Genomic DNA, 17486 nt, shown 5'->3' on the forward strand with positions numbered 1-17486 from the left:
ACCTGCTTGGGCTTCCTCAGGTGATGTGGGAGGAGTCAGGGTGACAGAAGAGATGGCAGTATCTCCATGGGTCATGTGACTGTGCTGACCTACTGAGTAAGAACCAAAGGTGGAGGAGCTCACTGTAGCCACAACCGGGATTTCCGACTGGGCCACCAGCACCAGGCTGGCTGGGTACACCATCCTAACTCCAGCTGCAAAACCACAGGCAAAACTCCAATTACTATTGACGCAAATTACAGTTTGCTTAAAGGGATACTTCACCTAAAAATAACCATTCACTTTTGGAAGTGTGTGTGATTCTGCCTAACATCTTTTTTTTTTTTTTTTTCACGTCATAAAGTCATATTGGTTTGGAACAACATGAGTTAGTACATGATGACAGAATTTTCATTTTTATGTGAACTTTCCCTTTAAGAAGAAAACTCTGAGACAATGATAAAACGACCCCAAAAAACGTTTCAGTCTTACCAACAACAACTTCAACAGCAGCCAAAGAGTCATCCTCCCAGTCGAGGTCATCCATCTTGTCGTCCGTGACCTCCTTGGTGTTGGGGCCTATGGGATAGAACTGCTTCCATTCTTCAATCAACTTCTGGGTTGGTGAGTCTGAGAGCTTAAAGGACTGGCCTGTCAGAGTCCCACTCAAACCATATGGAGAGAGGATCACTAAGGGAAAACAGGCAGTGTATGAAATATTAGTGAGTGTCAGTGAAATGGGAAGAGAGATACTTCCTGGTAAAGTCTCCCTGTTCACCTCGTGCTAACATGAGAACAATGCTTTGGGCTACAAAGTAAGCAATAAAATCAAAGTCAAGAGCTGTGTCAGTATTTCAGACTGGTACATTCACGTAGCTATAAAACAGGAACATGGAAAGAGAGGCGTTCTCTTTTTAAGACAAATCAAACACTGAAGCCAAGTGAAAATTTGGCATGTGTCAACACGAAAGAGTTAGCTGTTTATAATCAGCTGATGAAGCATATTACAAGTGTGAGATACTTGTTGTAGTGCAGTGGTCACGGGGGGAAACAAGTACTGGCTTTATCATCAGTCAATTCCCATTAAAATAAGCATAACTTAAAAGGACGTTTGCCCACAGTATACAAAATAGAATATGACATTTATTTTAATTGGACTAGAACTCGGTAGCACTTGGCATTCAACATCATTGCATGTGCAGATGCATATAACAAAAGTTGAACATAAGCATTAGATCGCCCTCAGGGAGAGTGTTAATTTACTAAAACATGCCAGACAACTTTTTGCATTGCAAAAGTCAATCTTCAGCCATTAAAGTGAACTGGAATAAAAAAAATAAAAAAAACAATCAATCAATGACTGATAGCCAGTTATAAAGCACACAAACCAGTGGTTCCTACACTGCCATTTAGCAGCGGCGCTGCACCACTGCAAAAAATAAATAAATACAAATATGTGCTGATTTGTGCTTGATCTCTATCCCGTTGTCCTGTATGAGTTGGACTCCAACAACAATTATAAAGAAAGACATTGTGGGGCAACTCTTGTCTTACAAGCGGCCTCTCCTCCCTGCAAAGAGAGGGTGCACGAGCAAAAAGTGGAAGAGCAAGTCTGTGCAAACAAGGAGTTCTTTGCAGGCTCCACAATTCCATCTTGCGCTGGTAACAAATGTGCTCTGTGTTAGTTTCGGTTTGCTAACGTGCGCTGTGTGCGTTTTTTTTTTGTTTTTTTTTTCATTTTTCTAATTTAATCGTTTATTTTTCATTACAAATGATATTAAACAGTTTGAGTGAATTTTTTTTGCAAAACTCAATGATTATAATAAAAGCATGATCCTGCATGTGAATTTTCACAGAGCATCTAAAGTGCTTTAATGAAAGAAAACCTGTCCTTTTATGTTATGAGTTAAAGTTAATGTCACAAATGTGCTTATTTGATGACTGATCACGAAATTGTGTGGAATCTTAAATATTTCTTATATTATGTCATACATTTTTTTAAATCACGCAGAGGGGTTATCACTAGCACGCAAGCAACAGTGAGAGAGGAGCAAGCTATTTTATTTATATGATGTTTTTCGCACCTGCATTCCAATCTACATCTTGATGTAGCCTAATCCTTCCTCATGATCACACAGTGTGTTTTCATCAGATGAATGGGAGGCTAAACAGTATTAAAGTGTGACGAGACTCGCGCTGCACGTGCAAGCCATTCGCGCATCACAAGCCGATCAACTATTTAGCCTTTTCAGTTAATCGCACCTGCAAAATCCTAAAATTTGATTTCCAGGTTTAATTTATATTTTGAATAGATGATGTGGGTTTATGTTTTCTCTTTTAATCTTTTAATGTAATTTTGAGTGTAACTGGTTTAAGGAGGGTGTACCAGTATGCTGGGTTGGAAATCTCAAGGATTAATAGTGGTGTTTTTTTTTTATTGCATTGTGTGTTGTTCTGAAAGCAAAAAGAAACAAATGAAACACGGAATGTAGGCTGTCATCCGCGCAGCCTGACTGAAGCAATTAACAGAAAATGAAGCGCTACCTGCTCATGATGCGCAAATGCAAGTCCGTTGGGAATGCAGTCTCGTCACATTTTAACTTTTTGTTTAGTCTCCCATTCAGCTCATAAAAACACGCTGCATGATCATGGAGGGATTACATCAAGATGTAGATTGGAATGCAGATGTGGAATTTATATAAATAAAATAGTCTATTCCTCTCTCGCCGTTGCTGGCATGCCAGTGATTACCACTCCACATGCCAATGCTGGCACACATGCCATAGGTTACCGACCCCTGCTCTAAGCATTCACATAGAACCCAAAGCATAGTTGGGGCTTTATAGCTTGACACTTTGAAACTCCTTGGTTTAACCAGACTGCAAAGCAATGCCCTGTGCAAGTTAAGATTTTGTTACAGAAATATATTACTATGGTATAACAACAACAATAATCATTATATACATAGTGTATCTAATAACATATGTTGGCACGTAATTTTGTGTGTATGTGGGGGAGGGGGGAGTACGACTCCCCTGCTGCTAACAGAATCCAATAGGAAATCCTTGCACAAACAACATTCAGATAATTTAACCCTTGTATGGTTTCCCCATTGACTTCCATTGTAAGTGCATAACTGTCAATATTAATTCAAGAAAGAACAGCAGCTCCAAAAGTGTATTAGGGACTGACGTGGATCAGACAGATAGGAAAAAAACTTTAAGAGAGTTTTTAAGAGAGGTTTAAGGGGGGGGGGCCTGGAAATCTCAGCGAGTATTGACACTGACTACCACCACTGGAGTCGCAAGTTTGAATCCAGGGCGTGCTGAGTGACTCCAGCCAGGTCTCCTAAGCAACCAAATTGGCCCAGTTGCTAGGGAGGGTAGGAGTAACCTCCTCGTGGTCGCTATAATGTGTGGTTCCCGCTCTCGGTGGGGCGCGTGGCGAGTTGTGCGTGGATGCCGCGGAGAATAGCATGGGCCTCCACATGCGCTACGTCTCCGCAGTAACGCACTCAACAAGCCACGTGATAAGATGTGAGGACTGATGGTCTCAGATGCAGAGGCAACTGAGATTCGTCCTCCGCCACCTGGATTGAGGCGAGTCACTACGCCACCACGAGGACTTAGAGCGCATTGGGAACTAGGCATTCCAAATTGGGGAGAAAAGGGGAGAAAATTAAAAAACAATAAAAGAGAGGTTTAAGAGAAATATAGATACATCATGTTCAGGATAACATACTGTTCCAAGTAGTGTCGTCACAGTACCAAATTTCAGTAGTCGGTACCGATACCAGTGAAATTTCACGGTTCTCGATACCAATTTCGATACCACAGAAAAAATGTGCTAATATGATAATGTGCTATGGAACACACTCCTTTAGCTAAAGTTAAATTTCAATGTAAATACATTAAAAGATATGCATGCTTTCTAACATTTGTTCGTTTTTAAGCAGGGCCCTACTGAAATCCGTATAATTTTTTTCCTTTTTTTATTTTATTATTTTTCCAGAATTCCATGTTTTAAAGATTAATTTCATTTAACATCTTTTTTATATTAGTACTGACTTGGTACCGAAGCACCGGTACTTTTGACAACACTAGTTCCAAGCATGAATGCCAACCGCAAGCTTGTGAACTCCACACCCTAGAGAGACCAGTGGTGATGTAACAAAGCTGAAAGGCAGAAGTACTGAATCTGGAAAACAGCTCATCAGGGCCACAGTGGGGCTAGACTAAGATAATGACAAGAGAAGCAGTGTCTCAGAGGTGTTAAAATGATTTAGGCTTTCCATTACTGCGACCTTGAGTAGAAGGAGAAAACATGTGTTTGCTACTAGTCTGACTGCTTAGAGGCAACTACAACCCACATAAAAGGAAACAGAACAAAAGGGAGGGCTTGTCATTTTTTCACTTAGAGCATTAAACCGTAAAATGTCCTCTCATGTCTACTGTCATCAAGTGTTTCACTGCCAGCAAAAAAACGTTCCAGTCTTTGTGTCAATAAAACAATGTGACTTCAAGAATTTTCCAATCCAAAACACGCAAATTAAAAGTTTAGCAATGGAATTATAGGCAGGCCATCATTACAACAGCATTATTTTCACCTAGCCAGACTTTGGCTATCAGTACAAAGTCTGGTCCTCATTGCAGCCTATTCTGGCCAAGAGCCATCATGCGTCTTATAGAGGAAAGGGACACCTGACCGGTATATTAAGCAACCAACCACAGTACATTAAAGATACTGGCAGGGCTCTACAGTGTAAGCACCTGTGAGTGAAAATTTCTGTGTGCGAATGAGGAAAATGATTTGGGTGCACTGGCACGAGTGACATCTGACACCCAATCAAAACTGTTATATATTACCAAATACGCAAAATGACGCACTTCAATATATCCAGAGTGCTTTAGTGCGATTCTCGCTGCGCGTTAAAAAGCACAGAGCTGCAAGATAATATTGCATGTACTCATCTAGTTCACCACATCAAGCAGTTTAAACCTTTTATACTGCAACTATTTAAGCAGCAAATCAATTTAATCTCTTCACAAGACCTCACAAATATGGGAATATTCTTGTCCGACAGCGATCATCTAGAAACGTTTCGTTGATGCAGTGCTTTGCTGTAACAACAGGGCATAAAAAGACTTAACCTAAAGCATTAAAGAGACAAAACTTCTTGCAGAGGGTTTTAGCATACTGACTGTTATTCACTGTTAAAAGGATAGTTCACCCAAAAATGAAAATTCTCTCATCATTTACTCACCCTATGCCATCCCAGATGTGTATGACTTTTTCTTCAGCAGAACACAAACAAAGATTTTTAGAAGAATATTTCAGCTCTGTATGTCCATAGAATGCACGTGTATGGCGATCAACACTTTAAAGCTCCAAAAAGCCCAGACAATTGTTATAAAAGTAATCCATATGACTCCAGTGGTTAAACTAATGTCTTCTAAAGCGATATGATCGCTTTGGGTGAGAAACAGATCAATGTCCTTTTCACTATAATTGTTTACTTCCGAACGCTCTCCAATGCGTGTCCACGAGGGGAGAGGTTCACTCTCGGTTCACGCGATGGCATGTTCAAATGAAAGCAAAACCAATGAAGCTTATGAAAAGCGTTCTCTTGTAAACAAATCAAGCTACACTTCTGGTTGTATCGCTTAACTTCTCACTGAACATGCCAGCACGCTTACGCGAGAGGCAGTATCAAACGAGTCCCCTTGTGGACGTGCATCGGAGAGCAACCGGAAGTAAACAATTACAGTGAAAAGGACATAAATATTTATCTGTTTCTCACCCAAAGTGATCATTTAGCTTTTTAAGACATTAATTTAACCACTGGAGTCAAATGGATTACTTTTACAATGATTTTATGTGCTTTTTGGAGCTTTAAAGTGTTGATCACCATCCACTTGCATTTTATGGACCTACAGGGCTGAAATAATCTTCTAAAAATCTTAATGTGTGTTCAGCTGAAGAAAGAAAGTCATACACATCTGAGATAGCATGAGGGTGAGTAAATGATGAATTTTCATTTTTGGGTGAACTAAGCACAGCAAGTTATCATCACGCAAAAACGCTCTAAGAAGCTGCGACTCAATTAATTTGAGAATTGCATCTCACATTAAAACCACCACCACTAAAAATATTAATGTTAGTAGTTGACCCCACCTCAGTTGTTAGGTGACTAGTCGATTAGTCGACCACCCAGGCACATCCCTACCTTGCACTGAGCTGCTGCTCTGCTGGGCCAAAGACAGGTGCTCCTCACTCAACAGGTGAACAGGCTGGTGCTGGTTGATCTCCACGCTGGTGCACACATTACTGTCTCCATGTACAAAGAATGTGAAGGAGCAGGACAGGTGCTCACTGCAGAGAAAGAGGGACAAATGATGGATTACTTGAAGGCTCTGGAATTACAGCCTGGGAGAAAGTGGCACACATTCTGGAGGTCTCTGAGAATGACGTGTTGACAGCTGAGGTCTAACAGTATGATTACTAGCTTACTGCCCTGAGAGCTGCAGTTTGTGGCACAGAAGCTGAACCTTGACCAGGAGGGATGAGGGTTAGGGAATAACAGACATTACTTAAAGCTGAAGTGTGGAATTTCTGCAGCACTATTCAAATTCAATTGTACAAATAATGACTGTTCTCAGACATGTTTTCTAAACACTCCAGTCTGCCATTCGTCCCACCTCAAACTCCAGGCACTGAATGAGCCAATGCTGCTCAAACAGAAGAATGCTTTAATAGCGCTACAAAGCTACAATGTGTACATGTTTATGGGATAATAACCTACAAATGGCTTACTTTGAGTTGCATATTAAGTTTTAGGTGAATATGCACAGGTCTGTGGAAAAGCTATTACAACTTAAGAGATCTGTCTTTTAACTTTTACTTTGAGGCTTTTTCAAGGGTTTTGATTCAATCCTTAAACACAATGACATTCTAACACTGTGACTTGTTTTGTAGTACAAATTCTTAAGTTAATAACCTAACACCTGTGAGTGTGCTGTGACCCATAGGCTAGAGTAAACAGCTGTTACACCACACATGCAGCGATCAACTTCAACTTCAGGGACTATTTGTCCTACAGACAACACTGATCTCTTACATGGCATTTAAAATATTAAAAAAGGACATGACGTTCCAGAACAGTGAGGTCTCTCTATTTGCGTGCCTGAACACTGTAGCCCATTCACATTCAGCGACACCTGCACTCTTTGTGCTAACAGATGTGTGCACTGTGCATCATGCGCTTGTTGGAAGGATCAAGTAATGGTAAAACCAGGGTTACCCTGATAACAACAAGGTGAACATTGCCAGCATAAACTCATGCAAAGTGCAGGGCACGAGAGAGAGAGAGAGAGAGAGAGAGAGAGATGGGGGAGTCTGCATTCCTCATATGTCTGTTGAGCTCTCATAGAAGTGTCATTAAGGCACACCACCAGAAAACCACTACAAACACCTCAGACAGATGGCACTTCAAAGTGTGCACATCCCTATATATTCAGTGTTCAACGTGACCTAACAGCACTCAAGAGCACCTACCTTGCCTTGTTAAAGAACAAAAAGCACCTGAAATACTCAGCCTCTGACTACTATGGCAGTGACTGTAATCCAACACAAAATGTTCGCCGGCAGAATTGGAATAGGCCTATTCATCATTCACAAAGTTCTACACATAGCCCACCCCTTGTGTGTTTGTTTCAGGGTTCCCACCCTTTTTAACAACGCATTTCTAGTCTGACTTTTGAATACATTTCTATAAATACAAAATTTCAATCGACTTTTCCAGTCATCTGTGATTTCTGGAAAATTATTTAAATAATTTTGATTCAGACCGATTTGCTAGTGAATCATTCAGACCGATTCGAGAAACATTTTGACTAATTAACTAAAAAGTACCAACTCAAGAGAAGGATTTGCTCACAAATCGGACATCAATGTGGTTTGCGAACAAGTTCCACTCTACACCTTTTGTGTCTTTAACTACACATTGCCATATCAACAACAATCCAGTAATTACTGATTTAACCTCTTTACATTGTATACGTTTACAATCTTGTCCGGGACAAGTGGATTTTTGAAGGGGCAAGTGAAAGAGAATTGTACTTGCCCGACCAGACAAGCAGACTGATTAAAACGTCAATAACAAAAAAAAATAACTGGCTATATTTGTGATAGCCTAGGCCTGTGTAACTTATTAGAAAGTTCATATTCTTATTCTGCTGTTGAAAGAAATCCAGAGCATATCATTTTATAATTCGCAAGCAATCTAGTAACAGCTGAGCCGTTGGATTGACAGGTGGCATATGTGTGTGCTGAACATGCGCGCGTGTGTGAAAATGCTGATCGGTCAAATACATTTCTAAATTCTGCCAAAATGCCCGTCTTGCTGAGGTATTCATGTAAACACAGATAGCGATGTCTAAAGTGAACGTAAACAACGGAGAAAAAAGCCAATTTGTATTAAAAAGTCAGACTTGTAAGTATAAATGTAAGCTAATAGACCTGCTGCCGTCTAGTGTAGTAAGTCATTATAATAATCAAACAACCATAACAAGAAAACACTCACTGCTCTTGAGTGGGTAACTTTAGTAGCTTTAAAAATTATTAAATGTATTATAATCATACAGTAAAGACCAGTAGTAGTTTTATGTTGCATTTCATTCTGAATGTTTACTTGAATACTTGAAACTGCTGATAAAAACTTTTAAAGCTGTTAAAAAAGCACTGAATTTGTATTCTATTATTTTTAATCTATTTCTATTCATTGCTGGTTTTTATTGTTATTTTATTTTCTGACTGTTTACTAGTCTTGAATAATTAAGAACTTGAAACCATTCTTCCATAATTAACTTATTAGTGTTATTATTTGTTGTGGTATTAAAGCTGGTATTGAGAATCGTCAAATTTCACTACCGACTACTTAAATTTTGGTATTGTGATAATGTATAGCCTTTATTATACATGGTAGATCTTGCTGCAATAATAATAGATCTTATTCCATAGAAGTGTGAGCATCCCTGCTGTTAAAGGTGGCGATGGAGGCTTTTCTTTATTTGACTACCATATTTAAAATAATTACCATATGACAATAGCCTCCTCCCCTACGCTGTGCAGTTTACATTTCAGTCGAAGAGAACTGAGTTGATTGCATATGTACACTATTAGGTTGGCATTGGTCATAATTTTAGAAAAATTACTGTTACTTGAGCATGTAACTTAAATGCCCTTTCTTTTCTCTGGGCAAGTAACTTTTTTTACTCGGACAAAAGAATGACCAATTTACTTGTCCGGAGGAAAGGCACATGACAATATTTAATGTCAAGCCCAGGCTCAAATGTATGCTCTAGTCGATTTTGTGTTTCGACCATTTGTGAACTGCGTTAAATTCCATCTCGTTTATGCTTTGTGGGTGTGACTTTTTTGCCGTGTCATCACCATTTATATCTATACAAGCAGTGTGTTTGATTAAATTACTACTAGAGCACAAAATTGTTTAGAAGAGCAAAAAGTTATTCATAGATCTAGCCTCTTAATTTTGCTCTCAAAGTGCACCAGATTGATACATTTAACTTAAAATATTTTAATTTAAAAAATGTTACAGGGAAGCATGCCCCCGGACCCCCTAGTGGGTCTGAGGTCCACCCACCACAGTCTCACAAAATCCTGTGGAAACACTGAGCAGTGATCAGTGCATGAAAGAAACGTTTGTATTTGATGTCTTACAGAAATCATATTTCACTTTGTGATTCCTTTGAAAATCTTTCAAACGGTGGTATTAGGGAAACAAAATAAACTGTACAGTCGCATTCCTGAGAATGAGTGCTTTAAATTGATATATGATTTGTCTATTTACGTGCTGATCTCTAGGTGGCGCTGATTTGCAACACAAATGTTTTCAGGCTTTGTTTTGTTATTTTATGTAACAAATGCAAAAGAAATGGTTATTTATGAATAGTTCAGATTCTAAGCTTTCAAACAATACCTCATATACCTGAGCTATAAGAAACTGCAACAGAAATATAACTACATTATATTTAAGCAATATCTCACAAGCAGGAAAGCTGCTGTACTGAATAAAAGTTTTCATGAATGCTTTCATTAATACTATGATGCTCTGCTGTACAGCAATGTATTTGACAAATAAAAAATAACTCCAGTATTGTGTTATGTATTGTGCGAGGATCTGTATAGAAGCATTTCATTTGATTTTTTTTTTTGATTAAAAAAAAATAATGTAATTGTAAGGTGAAAAATAATTGTTTTGTTTTTCATTTGATTAAAATTCTATGAATTCATTTGAATTCAGAAAAAAATAAAAAGCAAAACAAATTTGAGAAAAAAGAAAACTTGGAAACAAATGTAACAGATTTCATAGTGCCCTACAGTTTCCCCCAAAATCAGTGCAGAAAATGAAGGAAAAAAAGGGGTCTACAGATACCATCTGGCCTTAATTATTAAGTAAAGAACTTTGCATGTCTGACATCTTTGCAAGTTCGAGCAAAGCTAAACAAGTGAAGTGAAATGGTGGTTCCTGTTTACCTACCTAAAGTGAAACCGCAATGTCAGTGTTCTGTAAAAGTGTAAGCTCTTCATTAAACCTTAGACAGGGGAGGCAGCCACGCTTTCCACCTCTTGCATCCTTAACTGACACCGCAGTCCTAGCAAGCTAGAGCACACCTTCAGCAGGAAACCATATCCTCCCACCCACAGACACACCACAACACCTCTGCCCTGAGGGAAGTAGTGACATCTTTTCAAATGAGACAGACAATTAGATGGAGCACGTCTATTGCCCCTCCCTACATTATTAGAATATTTCACTCAAGACAGGCACTTAGAAACAGCTAAACTGGGATGATGATGATGATGACAGGCTCTGGTGCAACATTCACATAAACAGACAGAATACCCTGGGAGGTTACATGTTAGAAGCGCTGGCTTCCAGAACAGGGGCTCTTCCCTGCAAAAGGATGCCAAAAGCCTGATGTCACTCATCGGCTGTAACAAACAATGAGGATCATGCTGTTTAATGCAGCAGCTTACGGCATGTATTTGCATCGCTGGGCACGAAAAAAACACAGTTATCTGCGTGACATAAACACGGCGCAAAGCCGCCAACAGCTGTCCCCCATTTGCTTGTTCATTTTATAACAAGTCTTGTACCTTTTGTTGATGGGCTTCTCATCCTTCTCATATGGTTTGACGAACCACTTGCCGATGCGAACAAAGGAACGGTTCATGAGGCAGCGCTCCAGGAGGTTATGGATGGCTTTGAAGAGCAGCGTTCGGCACTCGTAGGTCAGGCCAATCTCCCATGTACCGTCCTCATTACCTGTATCACAGAGAGAGCAGCTTAGCACTCTATCCACATACACACAGATGCACACCTTCTGCTGCCCTTTACTGCTGTAATGCATACAATAAATAACAGAAATAAACTTTGGCCTTTAGAATGGATAGCCAGCATAAAATAACAGGGAGGATTCTCTGACTTAGGTCATGGTACATCTATATTTTCCCAGCACAAATTGAATTAAAGGATGCTTTGAGAACTGCCCATGACACTAGCTTGGACCTCTCAAGAGTGTTTGTTGTTGGAAATGACAAAATGATTTTATGAGGGGGAAAAATAATTCTAAGAATTAGGAAATTGACCTAGCTGTTATGGTAATAAAAGTCAGATGAGAAACAGATGTTTTATTCTCCTCATACCGGAGCCAAGTCACACCTTATGAAAAGGCTTCCAGTATAAGACAAGCCAGGATTTTAAAAATGCATCACTAATATTCATCCACGGTATCTTACTTTCTCTGAACTGAATGGCCAAGAAGAAGAGCTGCTCATATCTTGAGGAACGCTTTATTTGTTATGACAATGTTAACGGCATGAAGCCCTGCCTAAACTATGTTGAGCCAATGCTGGGCAAAGTCAATGACACTGGATCTCCAACAGAACCTAATGTGAGAGTCTTCCTGATCTTTCCTCTGTAAATTCAGAGACTTCAGACATACAGTATAATGAAATCCTTCAACAGTTTTGCTGTGACCTAATTGCAATTAATGCAGTTAGCAAACCTCAGCAACTGAAATCTCAATAACCAGTCTATGACTAATGTCTGGAAACACCTCTAGTCTAGCCACTGATTTTGCCACGAGAAATTACCTTAATCTCAGACTACAAAATGTTACAGCAAGGCTCAAAAGTAATTATTTTTTCTGCTTAAAGTTTTACTTGCCCTGCCACTATTTTCACTGGCCGCACCACAAAAAACAAACAAAAAAAAAAGTACATTTTAAAAAGTAGAAAAAATATTGACATTTTTTCATTAAACGTTGATTTTCTTCACACAAAAAAAAGGAATAAAACAAAAAGTAATAAAAACTATCATTTGCAATAATAGCAAATACAGCTATAAATTAATAAATGCACTTCTGCTGGAGAAGGATGGCAAACTATGCAAATCATTACTGATTGGTTTAGGACTGGTTGAAACACAAACTCTCAATTTGATTCCAATGTCGATTCATATGGTTATATTTCAGTTATAATGTCCCTTTTGCTTACATTTGAAAGAAATTTTCTCCCAGCTTATACTGTTAATTATTCAGGGGACCTTCTAAGGAAAATATTCAATTTTAATAATTATACTTCGTTTTTCATCATTTTGGTCACATTCTAGCTTTTTCTTTAATGAACAAATTCATGTATTCAATCAATAAATATGATATTATATTGCATATACTATTTTGTGTTACATGTTTATTGTTTAACTGCATAATTTGCATCATTTACAGGCATTTACATTGATTTGTTGAACGTGTTAAAAACTGGTACTGCCTCTTTAAGGAAACTGGAATTTCTGTAAAGAGAGTCTGTAAATGAGCGAATGTTAACGAGAGAGACTCGAATGGCTTTATCTCATCTATCTCATTAATTTTTTTGTTGTTTTTGATCAATAACTGACTGTATAGTACAGAAAGGGTATTAAAAGAGACCTTATTTTATGACAACTGGGTTGCGTGGATCTCGTCTTTGGACACGTTACATGGAACAACTTTTACTCTAAACACGCAATGAAAGGATCTCTTTGCTGAATACTCCACCACTATACTACACAATCACTGGTGAGTGAAATGTGAACATTTACCAGCCAGTTGCTAAATATAAACATTTTAGTTAGCTTTTTAAATCAGCTAAATTTGAATGACGTTCAATACATTACAGAAAATAAAATCTTTATATTTTGAAGGTATAAAAAACATGTACATGATCAATCAATTTATGATTTTGTGACAGCACTAGCCTGAAGGGCAAGTGACAGTTCCTTCAACTGGCCCAAAGCTCTCTCACACTGGCCCTGGGCCAGCAGGCCATCCTAATTGCTGAGCCCTGCATTACAGCAAATTTAAATGCACTTTAAAAGTTAAATTTGAGTCAGACTAAAATAATAACTCACCTTTTTAAAACGTCATGTCAACGCTTAAATTGTGAAGTCAGACTAACAGACCTACATAATGTGATTGTAGCTCGGCTTTGTCTAGCATGTATACATGTTAATTGGACAACAATTGGCCTCTGCGTTGTGCACATGCTCCGAAAGAGGGAGGCTATGTACGATGTGCATTTTACCCGGAAGTCGAATGCAACACAAACAAGGTAGCGATTTGGTCTGATTTGTACCAAAATTAATGATGTAAGAAATGTATGAAGCTGTAAAGTTTTCCCACGTTGTGCCAGTTGTGTGGATCACACTGTTGAGAAGCTAGATTTTGGTTTTATGCACAAAACTGATGCAAAAAGTCAACCAGTAAATGTCTACGTCACTTCCTCAGCTGAAGTCTGTCCTCCCTTGGCTTGTCTACCTGCTGTATCTCGATTATTACTGCGCATGTAAACATACAGACATTTTTTGATTTAGTAGGCATACATGTTATGGCTTGGAAGCCATGTGTCAGCTTAAGGTGATAGTTCGCCCAAAAATGAAAATTCTCATAATTTACTCACCCTCAAGCCATCCCAGATGTGTATGACTTACTTTCTTCAGCAGAACACATATGAAGAAAAATATCTTAGCTCAGTAGGTCCTTAAAATGCAAATGGATGGTAATCCGAACTCTGAAACTCCAGAAATCACAGACAGTCAGCATAAATGTCACCCATACGACTCCACTGCTTAAATTAATGTCTTCTAAAGCGAAACAATTGTTTTTGGTGCGAAAAAGATCCATATTTAAATGCTTTTTAACTATAAATCATCACTTCCGGTCTGCAGCAGTATGCACATTCACGAGAGGGCGGAGTTCACACGGTCTTTCTTGTGACGTATTCACGTCGGCACGCTATGGACATAATTTCACGTTTTTCTCTCGGTTGAGACATCCTGGATGAGCACACAACGTACCATTGTGTGTAAACAAACAGATAAAAACACAGATCTAAACCAAAACCAACGAAGCTTCTGTACAGCATTCCTCCAACTCAGTTGTAAACAGCGCTGGTCACGTGTGTCTGTTTTCGCATGAACATGCCAACACGATAACGTCACACACGTGTACTACTGCTGACCAAAGCGATGATTTACAGTTAAAAAGTACTTAAATATTGATCTTTTTCACACCAAAAGTTATCATTTTGCTTTAGAAGACATGAATTTAACCAGCGGAGTCGTATGGATGACGTTTATGCTGACTGTCGGTTCTCTTTGGAGCTTCAAAGGTCAGATCACCATCCACTTGCATTTTAAGGACCTACTGAGCTAAGATATTTTTCTTCAAATGTGTTCTGCTGAAGAACGAAAGTCATACACACCAGAGATGGCATGAGGAGAATTTTTATTTTTGGATGAACTAACCCTTTAAAAAAAGTAGACGTACATGATAGCTCATGGTGGACGAGCTCTGCAAAGTTGGGGTCGTCGCCCCACCAAAAGATCCAGAGCTCCCGGCGACCTGGCGTCTGGTGCCTCCGCCACACGCTCAGCACATCCGCCTTCAGGCAGCGACTGAAGCTGCACAGGATGGGGTCCTCCTCTGTGACTGGGAAGAGGATGGGGGACGAGGTGGGTCCCTGCCACACAAAGCACTTCCATTTGATCCCTGTGAGGTCAGCCTGAAGGCAAAGAGAGAGAGAGAATGTGTTAGAAAAATCCATCATGTGGCATGGCTCAGCAACAAGTGATAAAATGACGACTCCCCTAAATAGCATTGAGATGTACGAGAAAACAAGATTTACTGTTGTGGCATGAGGGTTAATGGACATGCATATAACAAAACACAGCCAAAATAACAACTTAAGTGCATGATTCTGTAAATTTGACAAATGTAAACTTGTGATGATTGTAGAATGTTTTGCTGGACTAATGCAAGATGACGGCATTTAGCCATGGCCATAAATTAATGCATCATGAATCAACGTGTATTTTTAAAATCACTGTCAGCATTTAGCTCTGAGCAACAACAACTTTGACATGCTGAACAAGCAGGCCTTTTTAAGCAGCATCTGAAAACTTTCCTGATATGCATTATCTATTGCTTTGCCACTAAGTTTCTCCAAGCATCAACAAATCAAAGCTGGGATGACATTACAAATCCACATCATCTGTCATGGAAACACTTCAAATGTCTGCTTTTACAAGCGGACAGACATCCAATTCAAACAAGTTCAGTTTCTCTAATCACTTATTCTGTGGATTAGTGTAATGTGAGCAGTTTGTCCAATATGTCCAAATACACAAACTTTTGGAGATCTGAGCTAGGAAGTGAAATAAGGGCAGACACACAGCAAGCTTGTCGTGAATACTTGGCTCAATGTTTACAGATCACTCTAGAGCCAAGAGTTGAAGGAAATAATGTAGGTGTGTATAGGAAAATGAATCGCACATTAGCGGGTTACTGCGCAGATTACAAATGCAAAGTTCCTACTGCAGACGAAACTTGTTATATAACGCCTTTATTAGCCTAATACTTAGCCAAACAGCTACTTAGACTAGTTCACGAGAGATTAACATAGAATACTGAGCACAGATATTGAGCTAAAACGTCTATTATAACCTGTCCTTTCTTAAAACAGTTCGCATACTGTCCTAATATTAGCCTAAATTGTCAAGAAGTTCGTAGTGCAAAACGAAAGGATACGACTCGTTTATCTCTCACTGTGTTTGAAGTGACTGACAAATGTGTCAAAACGTACTTGTGCTTTTCTTCATTTATGTCCTTAGTGTTGTTCATAGTGGTTTGTTTACTTAGAGATACTTCACTCCACCGACTTGCAGCTTAATCAACCCAGTTAGTTCAGCAAGTGTTTACCATCGTAAGTGAACATTTCTACACGACCTAAATAACACAATGAAGTCATGCCTCACGGGTCAAATTTCACTATACACAATGCAATACACAAACATGAGCGAGCATTACTGTACATTAAACATAACTGCAGGTGTTAGTGGTGGTATTTAGATCAACAGGCCTCTGGTTGACTGACTGGCCGGCTAAAAATGGCTTCTGGCCCTCACACACACACAGTTGATTTCGTACCAGACAGAATAGGTTGGAGTGGCAGTCCTCCAGGCTCGCCCCGTTGGGTACAAAACAAGAACTCATCATCAGAGTGCAGTCCGGCGAGCCATCATCTCTATCAGATCCCGGGAACAGATAATGTGAGGAGGTGTTGGACCGGGTCACTCTCTCGCTCTCGTCCAGACACAACCAGCAGGACGGGTTTGCGTCCCGTGAGCTAATTAGCTTAGCTCTGCTAGAGGTTACTCACTTACCAGGAATGCGTTAAAAAATTAGCTAAAAACTTCCTGCACGAAAAACGCCACGCCTTTACCATGATCCGCGGTCCGATATATTTCTCCCTCCAATTCGAAACATCTAAAAAAAATAAGTAATTTTGCAGTGTTTGAGCGGGTAGGGAGGTAAATTCAGCCCTCCCCCTTTAGCCTAGCGTCAGGCTAACTGACGGGCTAAGCGAGGCAGCAACAAACAGTTCAAGCCAGAAGAATTCAGGTTTAAAATTCACTAAAACCACGCTGTCTAATTCCAATCTTCACGCGAATGCGGTCAGAAGTCTTGCGAAACTGACGATAAAAGGTAAACGCTTCGGATCTATAATAATAATAATAATAATAATAATAATAATAATAATAATAATAATAATAAAAAAAAAAAAAAAAAAAAAAAGGGTACGATTAAAAGAGGAAAGGCTGTGCAGCGCTCAGCTGTCTCACTGGTTTGTTTGAGTACATTGGTCGCATCATTTAATGGCGGCCACCGGGACACCCGTCTACTGCGCTCGACTCCGGTCTACTCAACTCGGATCTGACTGGCAGCGCCTCAATCAAGAAAAGAGTCGATGCGGAATCGACTCCATAACAGAGCAACAACTCCTTTTTGGGAGATGCAAGATTTTAAAAGAGTCTTTACAGTAATATGTCGCGTTCCTTCTTTAAAAAAAAAAAAAAAAAAAAAAGGAAAGAAAAACAAAACAAAATT

General features: G+C 39.3%; 1 protein-coding gene across 3 annotated transcripts in view; it reads right to left on the reverse strand.

Moving 5' to 3' along the window:
* The window catches only part of LOC127422649 (mediator of RNA polymerase II transcription subunit 13-like), a 60608-nt gene extending 43484 nt beyond the window's left edge, over nucleotides 1-17124 (reverse strand). For all 3 annotated transcript variants that reach the window (XM_051666404.1, XM_051666403.1, XM_051666402.1), the window contains exons 1-6: nucleotides 16527-17124; nucleotides 14868-15102; nucleotides 11158-11326; nucleotides 6206-6351; nucleotides 472-669; nucleotides 3-194 (exon numbers count right to left, since the gene is read on the reverse strand). In XM_051666404.1, the coding sequence (XP_051522364.1) occupies nucleotides 3-194; nucleotides 472-669; nucleotides 6206-6351; nucleotides 11158-11326; nucleotides 14868-15102; nucleotides 16527-16595 (1009 nt within the window). In that variant the 5' untranslated portion in view covers nucleotides 16596-17124. The remainder of the gene's footprint in view (nucleotides 1-2; nucleotides 195-471; nucleotides 670-6205; nucleotides 6352-11157; nucleotides 11327-14867; nucleotides 15103-16526) is intronic.
* Between the last annotated feature and the right edge of the window lie 362 nt (nucleotides 17125-17486).

This window comes from Myxocyprinus asiaticus, chromosome 31 (assembly GCF_019703515.2).
Source record: "Myxocyprinus asiaticus isolate MX2 ecotype Aquarium Trade chromosome 31, UBuf_Myxa_2, whole genome shotgun sequence".
Lineage (NCBI taxonomy): Eukaryota > Metazoa > Chordata > Actinopteri > Cypriniformes > Catostomidae > Myxocyprinus > Myxocyprinus asiaticus.